The sequence below is a fragment of the Brugia malayi genome, assembly GCF_000002995.4.
Source record: "Brugia malayi strain FR3 genome assembly, contig: Bm_v4_Chr4_scaffold_001, whole genome shotgun sequence".
NCBI lineage: Eukaryota > Metazoa > Nematoda > Chromadorea > Rhabditida > Onchocercidae > Brugia > Brugia malayi.
The window spans coordinates 7,008,327-7,019,270 of record NW_025062478.1 but is presented as its reverse complement, the minus strand read 5'-3'; the positions used below and the strand labels follow the sequence as shown (position 1 = coordinate 7,019,270).

The window sequence follows — 10,944 nt, the reverse complement described above, 5'->3', positions numbered from 1 at the left end:
CAGGCAAAAGAAAAATGAATAAGAATAGAAATCATTCGTTATATTTCGATACGATTTTTATATTATTATGGCGAAGTTTATACTAAAGAAATATAATTCGAGATACCAATTCTTTACTTCATTACCTTATGCAATAATTTTCTTTTTCTTTTCAGCATCTTTTAAGACAGATGATAATAAGGAAAATTATTAAAGAATGTATATATAAATGAAAAAAGAATATTTAAAATACTTATGTCAACGAAATAAATGAAGGATATTTTTGGTTGATTTGCATCAGCGACACACACGCATCAGTGTGGTACCTGCAATGTGGTGACATAAATCATTTTAAAACAGTATATAATCAGATAGTATTACTTGTTTGCGTTCAGAACTTCAGATGCACAACACAGACGTTTCATGAAGGGAAAATTGATTTATCATACCATGACCAGCTTTAAATTTTTTATAAATATTTAGCTTTAGCCATGCAATAATTATTAATAATAATAACATGCAATAATAATACTTTTCATAATCTAAATAAAAATTCTGGCCATAAATCTGGAAGATTAAATACATATATATGCTTAATGCAAAATATGCTCTACGATTAGGCAAAAAATCTGTTGTTTAGCACATTAGTATAGAACTTCCTTTTCCTTTGGGATATTCAAAAAGGAAAAAGAAGTTCTATACAAACATTTTTTGCTTATTGTTGTGCTAGATAAACTCTACGAAGTATATGGATAAGTAGTAGTTCTATTCTTCTACCAATGAATTTCAATGGAGAAGAAATTTCTTGCTTGAATACTTCAATTAATAATACAGTAGTAATGTTACCCGAGAAATATTCGAAATTTCCATCTTTTTTGTTCCACACCACGATAGAATATAGTCAGTTGCCGCAGGCAGCATACTGTCAACTGAAAAGATAAAGCAATAAATTTGCACTTTATGTTATAATTCTACAGAATAAAGTCAAACTTTGAAACTCCATGCTTTAAAAGTAAGTACAGTTTTCTTTCTGTTTAATGCGCAATTTCATTCATTTCTCTGTTCAGTACAGAAGTCATGCTTTATATCCAAAGAGAAACCTTGCTCAAGCATATTTGCCTCATCCATTAATTCCTCTGCCGGAATTCCGCGTTCAATATTTTTATCACTTAATAAAACTTCTTCAGAACTGCACCATGACATGGCGAACATTGAGACTGCTAAATTATTAATTACATTTCAGAAACTCCATAACACTGCTTCGTTTCCGTCTTTATCATTCCTTTGGATGTTTTAAAAAAGAAGTTAAAAAGAATTTCTATCGAGAAATTGTGCCAAAAAAATTCTTTTAAATACATAACAATTTGAAGAGCTAAGGCTAACAACAGCACAAAGACTTTATTGCGAACGATTTATAAATTATGCTGAAATATTCTTGCATTATCCACGTTCTCAGTTTTTCCTTTTTTATAAAAGCAGTTCACCTAGGTAAAACTAAATAAAGTCAAATTGTTTTAGTTTCCATTGCTGACTGAAACTTCATTTTTTACTGCGAGAAAACTTATCTTGGTCTGCAAAGTGTGTTACTTTATTAGGGTAAAGTAAAATTTGCAGATCAAGAAATTATAAATTCATAAGACATAAAATAGTGATTTTCAAAAAATATCAGAATGGCCAATCAAAAATAAGTCAAAAAATCATATTGTAATTTGTTTCATCCAGAACGTTAGATGGATTTTTCGTACGAAAATGACGTTTGTCCACTGAATCTAAAAATCATTTAATTTACAGTTTATGATAAGATTATTCCGTACTACCCACTATATTATATATTTGCAAATAATGTATCCTGAAACAACATAATAATTATGAAATAACTTTATTAAAATTAATGAAAAGATAAGAAAATTTATTACGCAACAGATCCTCTTGTACTCACAAGCTTCACTTTCGGTTTCAGCATTATTTTTTGGAAACGAATCTTCCGAAAGTTTAAATTTATTATTTTATTTTTTCTTTCTTATTCTTTACAAAATCACAAAGCAAGAAAAGGCTTTGTAGTCAGAGTAGCTCGCAAACTTTGCATATTGTTGACTGAATGCATGCAGAGTACATTGTATTAATGTAGAAATAAAATACTGGAAATTATAAATTTAAACTTTCGGAAGATTGGTTTCTAGAACGATTTTAAAAAATGAAGAAAGATAGCTTTGTAATATGCTGTAAACAAAATTTTAAAAACAAAATTACTAACTTATATTCTTTCTACGACTTCTACATCTCCGTCTGTTTCCTTCATAGGCATCTTAAAACTACTGCTGAGTTGATGAAATAATTGATTTTCTTTGCTAAATTATTATTTTCGAAGTATTGCGGACGTAAGAAACTCCTTAAAAATTCCACCAGAGAAATGTTTACTCATATCATCTATTCTATTGAAATCCGACCCATTTTTTCGAATACTTTATTAAATTTCTTTCTTATGATTCTGCAATATAAGAGCCCGTAAAATTTTGAGCGTCTTCTACAGACCTAGGATCGACTGCGCAAATAATAAGCTAATAGTTAAAAAAAAAAAAAAAAAAAAAAAAAAAAACAATAATTCTTTATAAAAGGTCTCTATAGATGATAGAACTCCAAAATTATGGAATGTAACGTGTAGTCCATTTAAACAATCATTTCCATAAATAAATAGAAGTTTATACAGTAAAAGGAAAACAAGAGGTTAGGCACATATTTAATTTTATCAACTTACAGCTGCAGAAGATGCATTCTTTTTAGTCAAATGATATTTTTGTTGCATGGTAACATTCACAGTACGGTTTTTGAATTATAGAGTGAAGTAATATGAAGAATATATGTTAATAATTTTGAAACAAAAACAAATATAACCTTTTTCTGTTGTGCTCGATTTGTCTTGTAAATGCACTAGTGCTCTGCAAGTTTTGGAGCACCAACGTGTCCGTTTCTTGATTAAATTGAACGATGTTAATCGAGCATTGCATGATTCGCATCTTCTATCTATCCATTTGTCCAAAACAACGGCGAGGTGAACTTTTTTTGAAAGCTTCTTTGAACAAAGAGATCCTGCTTTTCCTAAAAAAATAAGCATAAAAGCATAGTACAAAATAATTACAAAAATCAAATTCTATTTTAATTGCTGTTCAAAATTTTCTCAAAAACGGCACAGGACGTATCTGACCTTCAACTGGAGATCCTAAACATTCATCGTCACTTTTCATTGTGGAGAAAGAGTCCAGCACAGTCCTCTCCTAAAAACGTACGAATGTTGCGAAAGTTTCTGAACTCCCGTCTTTCATAAAGTAATATAAAGTGAAACATAATAAAGTATCATTGGATACCGAATTATACTTGCTATATCATGCAATGGAATTGGAAAACAGAACAGCATAAATTAATGAGACATTAAAATATCTAAGAAACAGTGCAGTCCCTACGTTATAGCAATTCCTTCATCCATAAAATATCTGAACCTATATTTCCTGCATTTGTAATTCTTCAGCGTTATATTTAAAACAGGCAAAAATGGAACTTTAAATATAAATCTGGTCGGCTGAAAAACCGATTTCTTAGTTTCATTTTTTAGTGAAATCTGTGTTATTCTTCTACCTTATCTTTCCTAGCACTGAATTTATATTTAGTCCAACTGCGCTGTATCTTTTGCTAAAATGATTATATTTAGTATTTTATAACTTCACTGTGGTCAGTAGTTTCTACTGTTTAAAAATAATGAAATCTTATTAAAACAAAAAACATTATTGATAGTTAAAATTACCTTAGTCTTTTGTATGCCAAGTGGTTGGTGACCTGACTTTTGTTTTTTTATAGATAATACATTTTTCCAAATTTTATTACTGGAGTTTTGCTCACTAGACCATTCAAAACACATGCGCTGAGGTGGTCGTTCATTTAGTTTTGAATCATTTCCAAACATACTGTGATCAGCAGTCTCTGCTAACTCATTGTTCTCATAACGTTTTACATTGTCATATCTTGCAATTGACACTGATCGTGATTCAATTTCGATAATGCTTCGGCATTTAACGCTAGTCATGCCAAATGAGCCTACATTATTTTTAGTTTTCATCTGAAGTCGCACTAAAGATATTCTTTTTGAAGTACTATAGTGCTCATTTAGGGACTGATGAGTTCAGAATTCTGAAAACGACTACTTTTATGACAAGTTATGTATAAAAATACCTGAATTAGTTGAATAACTAATATTATGATGAAAAGTGCTTCTTGTCTGAGTAAGAAAATAAAATAGTGAAGTAAAGAGAAGGAATATCAACCACATTAACCTTGGACCATTTTTTCTTTATTCGTTCTTTCTGACACAGGCTTTTTCTTTGTTTCTTTTAATACTGAAATAATTTTCATAATGGAAATACTACCGTACCGTCTTCCCAAACAATATTTAAATGTAATCATTAGCAAATCAAATTAAATATGACCATTAGTAAATCAAGTCGAGTAGGATAAAAAGTTGAAAATATAATAAAAAAATTTATTGAAATAATAAATAAAAAATAATATAAAACAGCACGCAAAGAGAGGAACCGCAGAACAGAAAAGATGAAACAAAAGAACTAACTTTTATCGAGATCCTGGAAAGATAGTTTGTCCAATAAATTCCTTCTTGACATACCTCCACCTAAAAAAACTTCATTTGTTGATTAGAAACTGTACTTAAACAGTAAGGAAAAATCAGTGGAATCTTCAGGAAACTTGAATCGCATTTCTATTTATTGTATGAAGTTCAAGCAGATTTGATAGTTTATGGAAAAATTTAATACAAAGATCAATTTGCGGACGAAAAATCGCACTGTCATCACTACGAAATTTATTTGGAATAAGGATGGGATTTATTGCTGTTTGAAAAATGATATTAGATTGATTTGAAATTCGATAGATTACAGAGAGATACTTTTTAAACTTTTAACATAAAATGAACGTAGCACTTGAATAGATAGAGCTGAAGTGATAAGATTCCCAATTAGTTCCTAACGAAAACTATTTAATTCTCGTCATTTCTATTTACTTATTTATCAGGAAGGATTTATAAGAAAGAAATGAATAGTTAATTATGAGTGTTAGAAAAGGTAAGGTGTGATAAGAATAGGTAGGTAACATCTATCGACGTCAATTGAGTTAAGTTGAACTCTCACATATAACACGAAGAAAAAACAAGTAACGGTTGCGTGACAGTAAAGCCTACTGAACTGATCTACCTCCTCACATTCTGCGTAATTATGAAGAAGAATGGGAAGTGACAGGACAAAGAGGTTCTTTCGCATGCGTGCGATACGATACTTCCTCTATCTTTTGCGTTTCTGTGACCCCAGTGGTGTCTTCGGGATGACTTAATGGTTATTGCATTATGTTTTTTATTTAGTAGGAAGAATAGATCCTTGTACCGGAAATGCAATTTCAAGATACTGTAAATTTCCTAAAATAAAATCTAAGTTCTGCATGATTTGCAAAATCTCGTAATACACGAATCTCAATTAAAATTGTTAGCAAATTGGCCGTATTCAGTGTCTCCGTTACAACTTTCACAATAGAGTGTAAAATGACCGCCGGATTTTGTGTACGAAAAATAAGACTGCTCCGGTGAAGAGAGCTCCGCACTAATTCCTTGAGACGTACGATGCAGAAGATGAGTAATTCCCGTTGTTGTCTCAGATGCGTTTCTTTTTAATCGTAATTATCTTTTATCGTTCTTCTATGCATCGAATCCATCTTACATGTTAGTCATTTGATCACAGCTTTATTGACGTTTATCACGTATGATTCTCGACGATAGCTAAGCCTTCAATTTCCATTTACCAAAATCTTTCGCTTTCATAGTGTAGCTATTTTGACTTACAAAGTAACTGAATGTGTTTTCAGAATGTGAATTTTGTCTTTGTTATCTTTCTGTCTACGATTATTTGAAACGTCCGACTTGTTATTACTTAATGTTTTATTTCATATTAAAAACACTTCATTTTGTTGATATTCTTTGATTTCATATAATTCCAGCTAATCTTCATATGATCAGTTTTATTATTTTTTTAGTTCGTTACGATAATTCTAAAACATGTGTAATAACTTTCGTTTAGTTTGCATTGAACTTACAATTTGCTCAAGTCACCTGATTAATTTCTATTATTACTTTTCGTGGTTGTGGTTTGCATAGTGTAATCTCTCATAGACTCATAATATTGAATATCTCTGGCTTTCAGCATAGACTGATAGATTGATTTATGTGTTATCCAATACTTTGGTGAGCACTTAGCTTCAGCGCTTAACAGTTTTCTGTATTGGAAGAAATTCCCTGTGCTGCATCTATTGGAAAAATTTTGTTTTTGAAGTCTTTGCTGCTTTTAACCTCAAAGAGTGCTGCCATGTTCCGCACAGTTAATTTTTAATGACTTTTTAATTAGCTAAATTAACCGAATTTTTTTATTATTTTTCACCACAACAGAATATTGATACACATTCGGTCCGAATCACATTGCATAAAAAATCAATTTCTATTATCAAAATTCGGTAAAAATTTCCAGACTTGTATTTTGGAGCACCAATTTCAGGTTCAAATTAGTAGAATCAGCCGAAAAGCACATCAGAACAATACCGATGATCAGTAACATTGATTGTCCTAGACTGGCAATAATAATAGCCTGATTTATTGAATTTGTTCATGTGTGTTATAGGTTTTATTGATGAAAATATGTTCAAAATATTCATCGTATTATTTGTTTTGTTAATACAGATATATACAAATATTCATCCAAAATATTTTATACTTATCATCATTTGGTGTTGTAGCTGTAAATTTGAAATAATGAGACTCAATTAGTTTTTTATAATTAAAAAACTATTCAGTTAATTGAATTTGGTTCACTTGCAATTTTGCGAGAGAAGTTGAATTTCAAATCATGATAGAAAAGTAGAAACAGGCATCATATCCATTATCAGCATTATTATCCAAGTACGCTTAAAAAGTTTAAAAGTCCTTCCGAATTTTCTGATGGGTTTTAAAGCTTTTTTAATTTAATGGATAATAATAGCATAAGTAGGAGTGAGTGGTCGAAGAAATTGCTATAATATCTTATAGCGTTAATATATTATTATTTCCTGAGATGTTTATAAGTTTGGAAAAAACGAAAAACAGAAAATGAATATAAGGTTAAAAACAGAATGAGAAAAGATCCATTCTTTTTAAATCAATTTTCTTATTTACTTTTTATTAACTTCTGAAGTGTGCTAGCTTGACCTCTAGGTTCGAGTCTTCAGAATAGAGTGTACTAACAAGTGAAATCATGAATAGAAATTAGTCCAAAAGCAAAACTATAGAGAGCAAAGTACTCGAGATCTATATTGACACCAACGATGTACCTAGAAACACCCTCTGCTAGAAAAATCTTAACTTACTCTTTATACTTAGACCATTAAAAAAAAAAAAAAAAAACTTCAAATGACATAAAAATGGAGAACAGTAAAATCTTGTATTACGTGTTACATGAAAGCTAACTTTAATTTTTTTGCATAAAAAGTATCAAGCAATTTCATAACTTGAATACTTGTTTTCATGTAATCCAACTGTCCGCATAGAAAGGCTATGATAGACTGATAACACCGTATCACCGATTGCTTATCGCTGGGAACATTTTAAGTAATTAAAATTGAAATTAGCTTTGAAAGTTAGCTCAGCTTTGAAAGTTCTAAAAAAATTTGATTTCCTTTGAAATAAAATTGATGTAAAATAACATATTAACTGTTAATAGACTGAACAGTGCCAGTGTAGAATATCGTTTGATGGTCATTTCAATTACATCATTATTGTAAAATGAAATGCCATTTTGAATTGCTATTTTAGGATATCAGAAAGAGGACAAGATTAGTTAAAATAATTTGAAAAAAAATTGCTTACACTTTGACATCTATATTGATATTTTGCACTGTAAACCAATTTGATCGAACTTCGATAACATAAGATTGCTTCGGTATTATAAGATCAAATGAGCATTCTAAAATCACTTCTAGTTCAAATAATAAACGTGAATTACTTGCTATTTCACGAAAACGCTGGCGACTTTGAAAAGTAACACAGTCATCGTCTAATAGATTAAGAAATAAAGATTTTCAAAAGTATACAAAAGTGGACTTGCATAGCAGTTTACCTTAGTTCAAACTTTTGTGTTAAGCAAGAAATAATAGATACCGAATTTATCAGATCACAAAATTTCAGAACACTTTTCGGTATAGTACAAAGCAAAATAGTCGATATGATAAAAAACATTAACAATGACACCCTCCGGTCAAGAGGAATAAATAAGGTCTTTATGAAAATTATGAAAATTTAGATGAACTTTTGCTAGAAATATTAGAACTTGCATTTATTCTCACGTTATTTGTTATTAATTACTAACAAAGAATCCAAATCTGACGAATTAAAAGAATATAAATGGCTGGAGTAAAAAGTACTAGGTGACAATAAATCAGCGGCGACAAATAATTATTTTGTACTAGAAACTTATCTCAAATTCTTTAAATAAAAATTCAAAAACCTGTAATGCTGACCCAATTGATAATCCAACAGCAGAAGATCGAATGGTAATAGATAAGGCTCTGATACAATCACGAGATATCCTTGCTGCATTTATCCTTAACACATAAGTGATCTAGGAGCGTTTTTTTTTTTTTTTTTTCAAACGAAATACAAAAAACTTTTTTTCTGATTTTTAGATTTCTAAGACTACAATTAATAACTTGAAGATATAGAGGTGCTTCTGTTTATAAACCGAGGTGTTTTACAAGCATTCATAATTCTTCAGCAGTTAGTTTTATCTGTAATTGGATGGAATGCTTATGAAATCAGAGAATTCTTTACATATTATTTTCACCTTGCATATGCGTTGTATCATTGTTTTTTAAAATTATTTGTAAACCTCACAAAAGCTTTTGATTGTTTGCTTTTATTTCCAAATAATATAACGGTTATGACACTTTCATGAAATTGCTCGTTGATAATTAAAACCAAGAAGAATTTTGAATGACAGAAAGTGGTAAGCAGAGTTTTTCTACATTGAATTAAGAGGAAACCGTCACTAATCAGTGGTATGAAATAATAGTTCAAATAATACTTTTCGCTATCACTTCTTGCTTATTCACATAGATCATTTTAATTCGCAAGTCTACATATCTATGTTGTGTATGTTAATGGCTTTCAAAAATTGCCATTAAAAAATCTTTGATCTAGAGTTATTAATAATTGTTTTAAATTTTTGAAACCGTGTTTGTCAACATTTTTGTATTTGAAAGTTGGAAATGATTTTGTGCGCTCCCTTTGCTATAATTGTTGAATGCGAATAATTTGTTGAAACATCCAAAATGCTCGCTTCCTGAACTTTTTCTCCATTGGCTTAATATCAATTATATTTATCAAGAAGTCACTGATTAAATTTCAATATTTCGGTATTAGGATAAATGCTCGAACAGAAATAAAATTTAGCAAAACGAAATTAAAAGGGAATACTCTTTTCATATGTTATCAATTTGAAACTCTTTAAGCGCAAATATTTCACACATTTCATATTATTGTTAATATATAGTTGTAGACTATGCAAAAATGAGAAGAATTTATGACCGTGTGCACTTTTTTAGAAATAAGAGTTAGAACGCAATGATGTCGTTCACAATGTGTTACAAATTCAGAAGAGCAATTTGATAAATGATTGTCATGACGAGGAACTAAATGACTTTATTTACTCTTTCATTTAATTTACTTTTTTATCTCTTCAGTGGAAAAGCAAACAGCCATTGTTTTGATGTTTTTGTTTCTTAGAAGCTACAAAATTTTTTTGCAAATTTTGCAGTCGGGAAGGATGCATGTGAAGCATTTCTGTTTCATATATAAATAGAATAACATTATGTTCGTCCCGTTGTAATGATTTCGTTGGAAATTTGCATAAAGTTTGAGTAAGAAGTCCTATAATCCCTATGACAAGTATTATATTTTTTTAGAATTACTTTCTTACTTTATTCAGTACTTGAATCAATTAACTTCCGTGCTGTGGTATTGTATCAATTTCGTGAAAGATTCCAGAACGATTCGTTTGTTCATAACGATTAATTGTTTATATTGAAACATTCAATTTACGGATCAAAATATTTGAAATCAGTACAGAATTACGAAGTTGGTGGCAATATTCCAGAATTCTGCAAAGAAGTTTTTAACACTTCGACAACACGGAAGTAAAAAGTATTTCTCTGAAAGGTTTCATTCAAACAAGTATAAATAAATTTGTAGCTATATTTCGTAGATCTTTTTGTTGCATAGATTATATATACTTAGAAAGTCGAGTTTTTTTTTTTTGTCTCCTTTAAAATCTCAGATTATCAAGCTAATTGTCACTAAATGATGACACTTATTACTTCTAAGACTCTCAAAAACCGTAGGATATGGAATTGCATCATTGGAATAATGTTATGTGAGAATGAAGTAAGTAATAAGTGTGAAATGTTGAACAATGTGAAGCGAACAATTTTTTTTTTAGAAAGCTCAACTTACATGAGACTGGCCAAGTAATGAATGATATGAATGAATGATAAATGATAAGTGGAATTTTGATATAGAATGCCATAGTAGTTTAAATGAATTAATAATAAAAACAGAGAAAATGTTATTTGTTATGAAGAAATAGTTGACCCTCTAATTCTCTCATAATATTTTCTCTAGCACCTGGTAAGCAGGATAAATGCTTGTTTAGCCGATTAGCCAGCAATCAAACTATTTCATTCAATTCAATTAATCAGACTGGTTAGAATTTCATAATTATTGTTGTGAAGAACAAAACTCGAATATTAATTAAATAGCTGGAACTAATTTATGATAGTAACAACGCTGATATCTTACAATTGATGCTTAGTGTTATCAGTAGCTATCTTCAAGTACTA

The 10,944-nt window shown here is 29.8% G+C and overlaps 1 protein-coding gene across 2 annotated transcripts; it reads right to left on the bottom strand.

The window, feature by feature from the left end:
* Positions 1-293: 293 nt before the first annotated feature.
* On the bottom strand, positions 294-4,646 carry Bm9939 (Uncharacterized protein; the record flags this gene model as incomplete). 2 transcript variants are annotated; one of them, XM_043081963.1, is made up of 8 exons in its annotated part: positions 294-305; positions 826-908; positions 1,080-1,199; positions 2,872-3,075; positions 3,182-3,251; positions 3,776-4,065; positions 4,302-4,364; positions 4,595-4,646. In XM_043081963.1, 8 exons carry the CDS (start codon positions 4,644-4,646, stop codon positions 294-296), a joined length of 894 nt encoding a protein of 297 aa, XP_042937897.1. The 2 variants fall into 2 exon arrangements, with proteins under 2 accessions (XP_042937897.1, XP_042937898.1); XM_043081964.1 differs by lacking the exon at positions 4,595-4,646 and having other exon boundaries at positions 4,302-4,311.
* Positions 4,647-10,944: the final 6,298 nt, after the last annotated feature.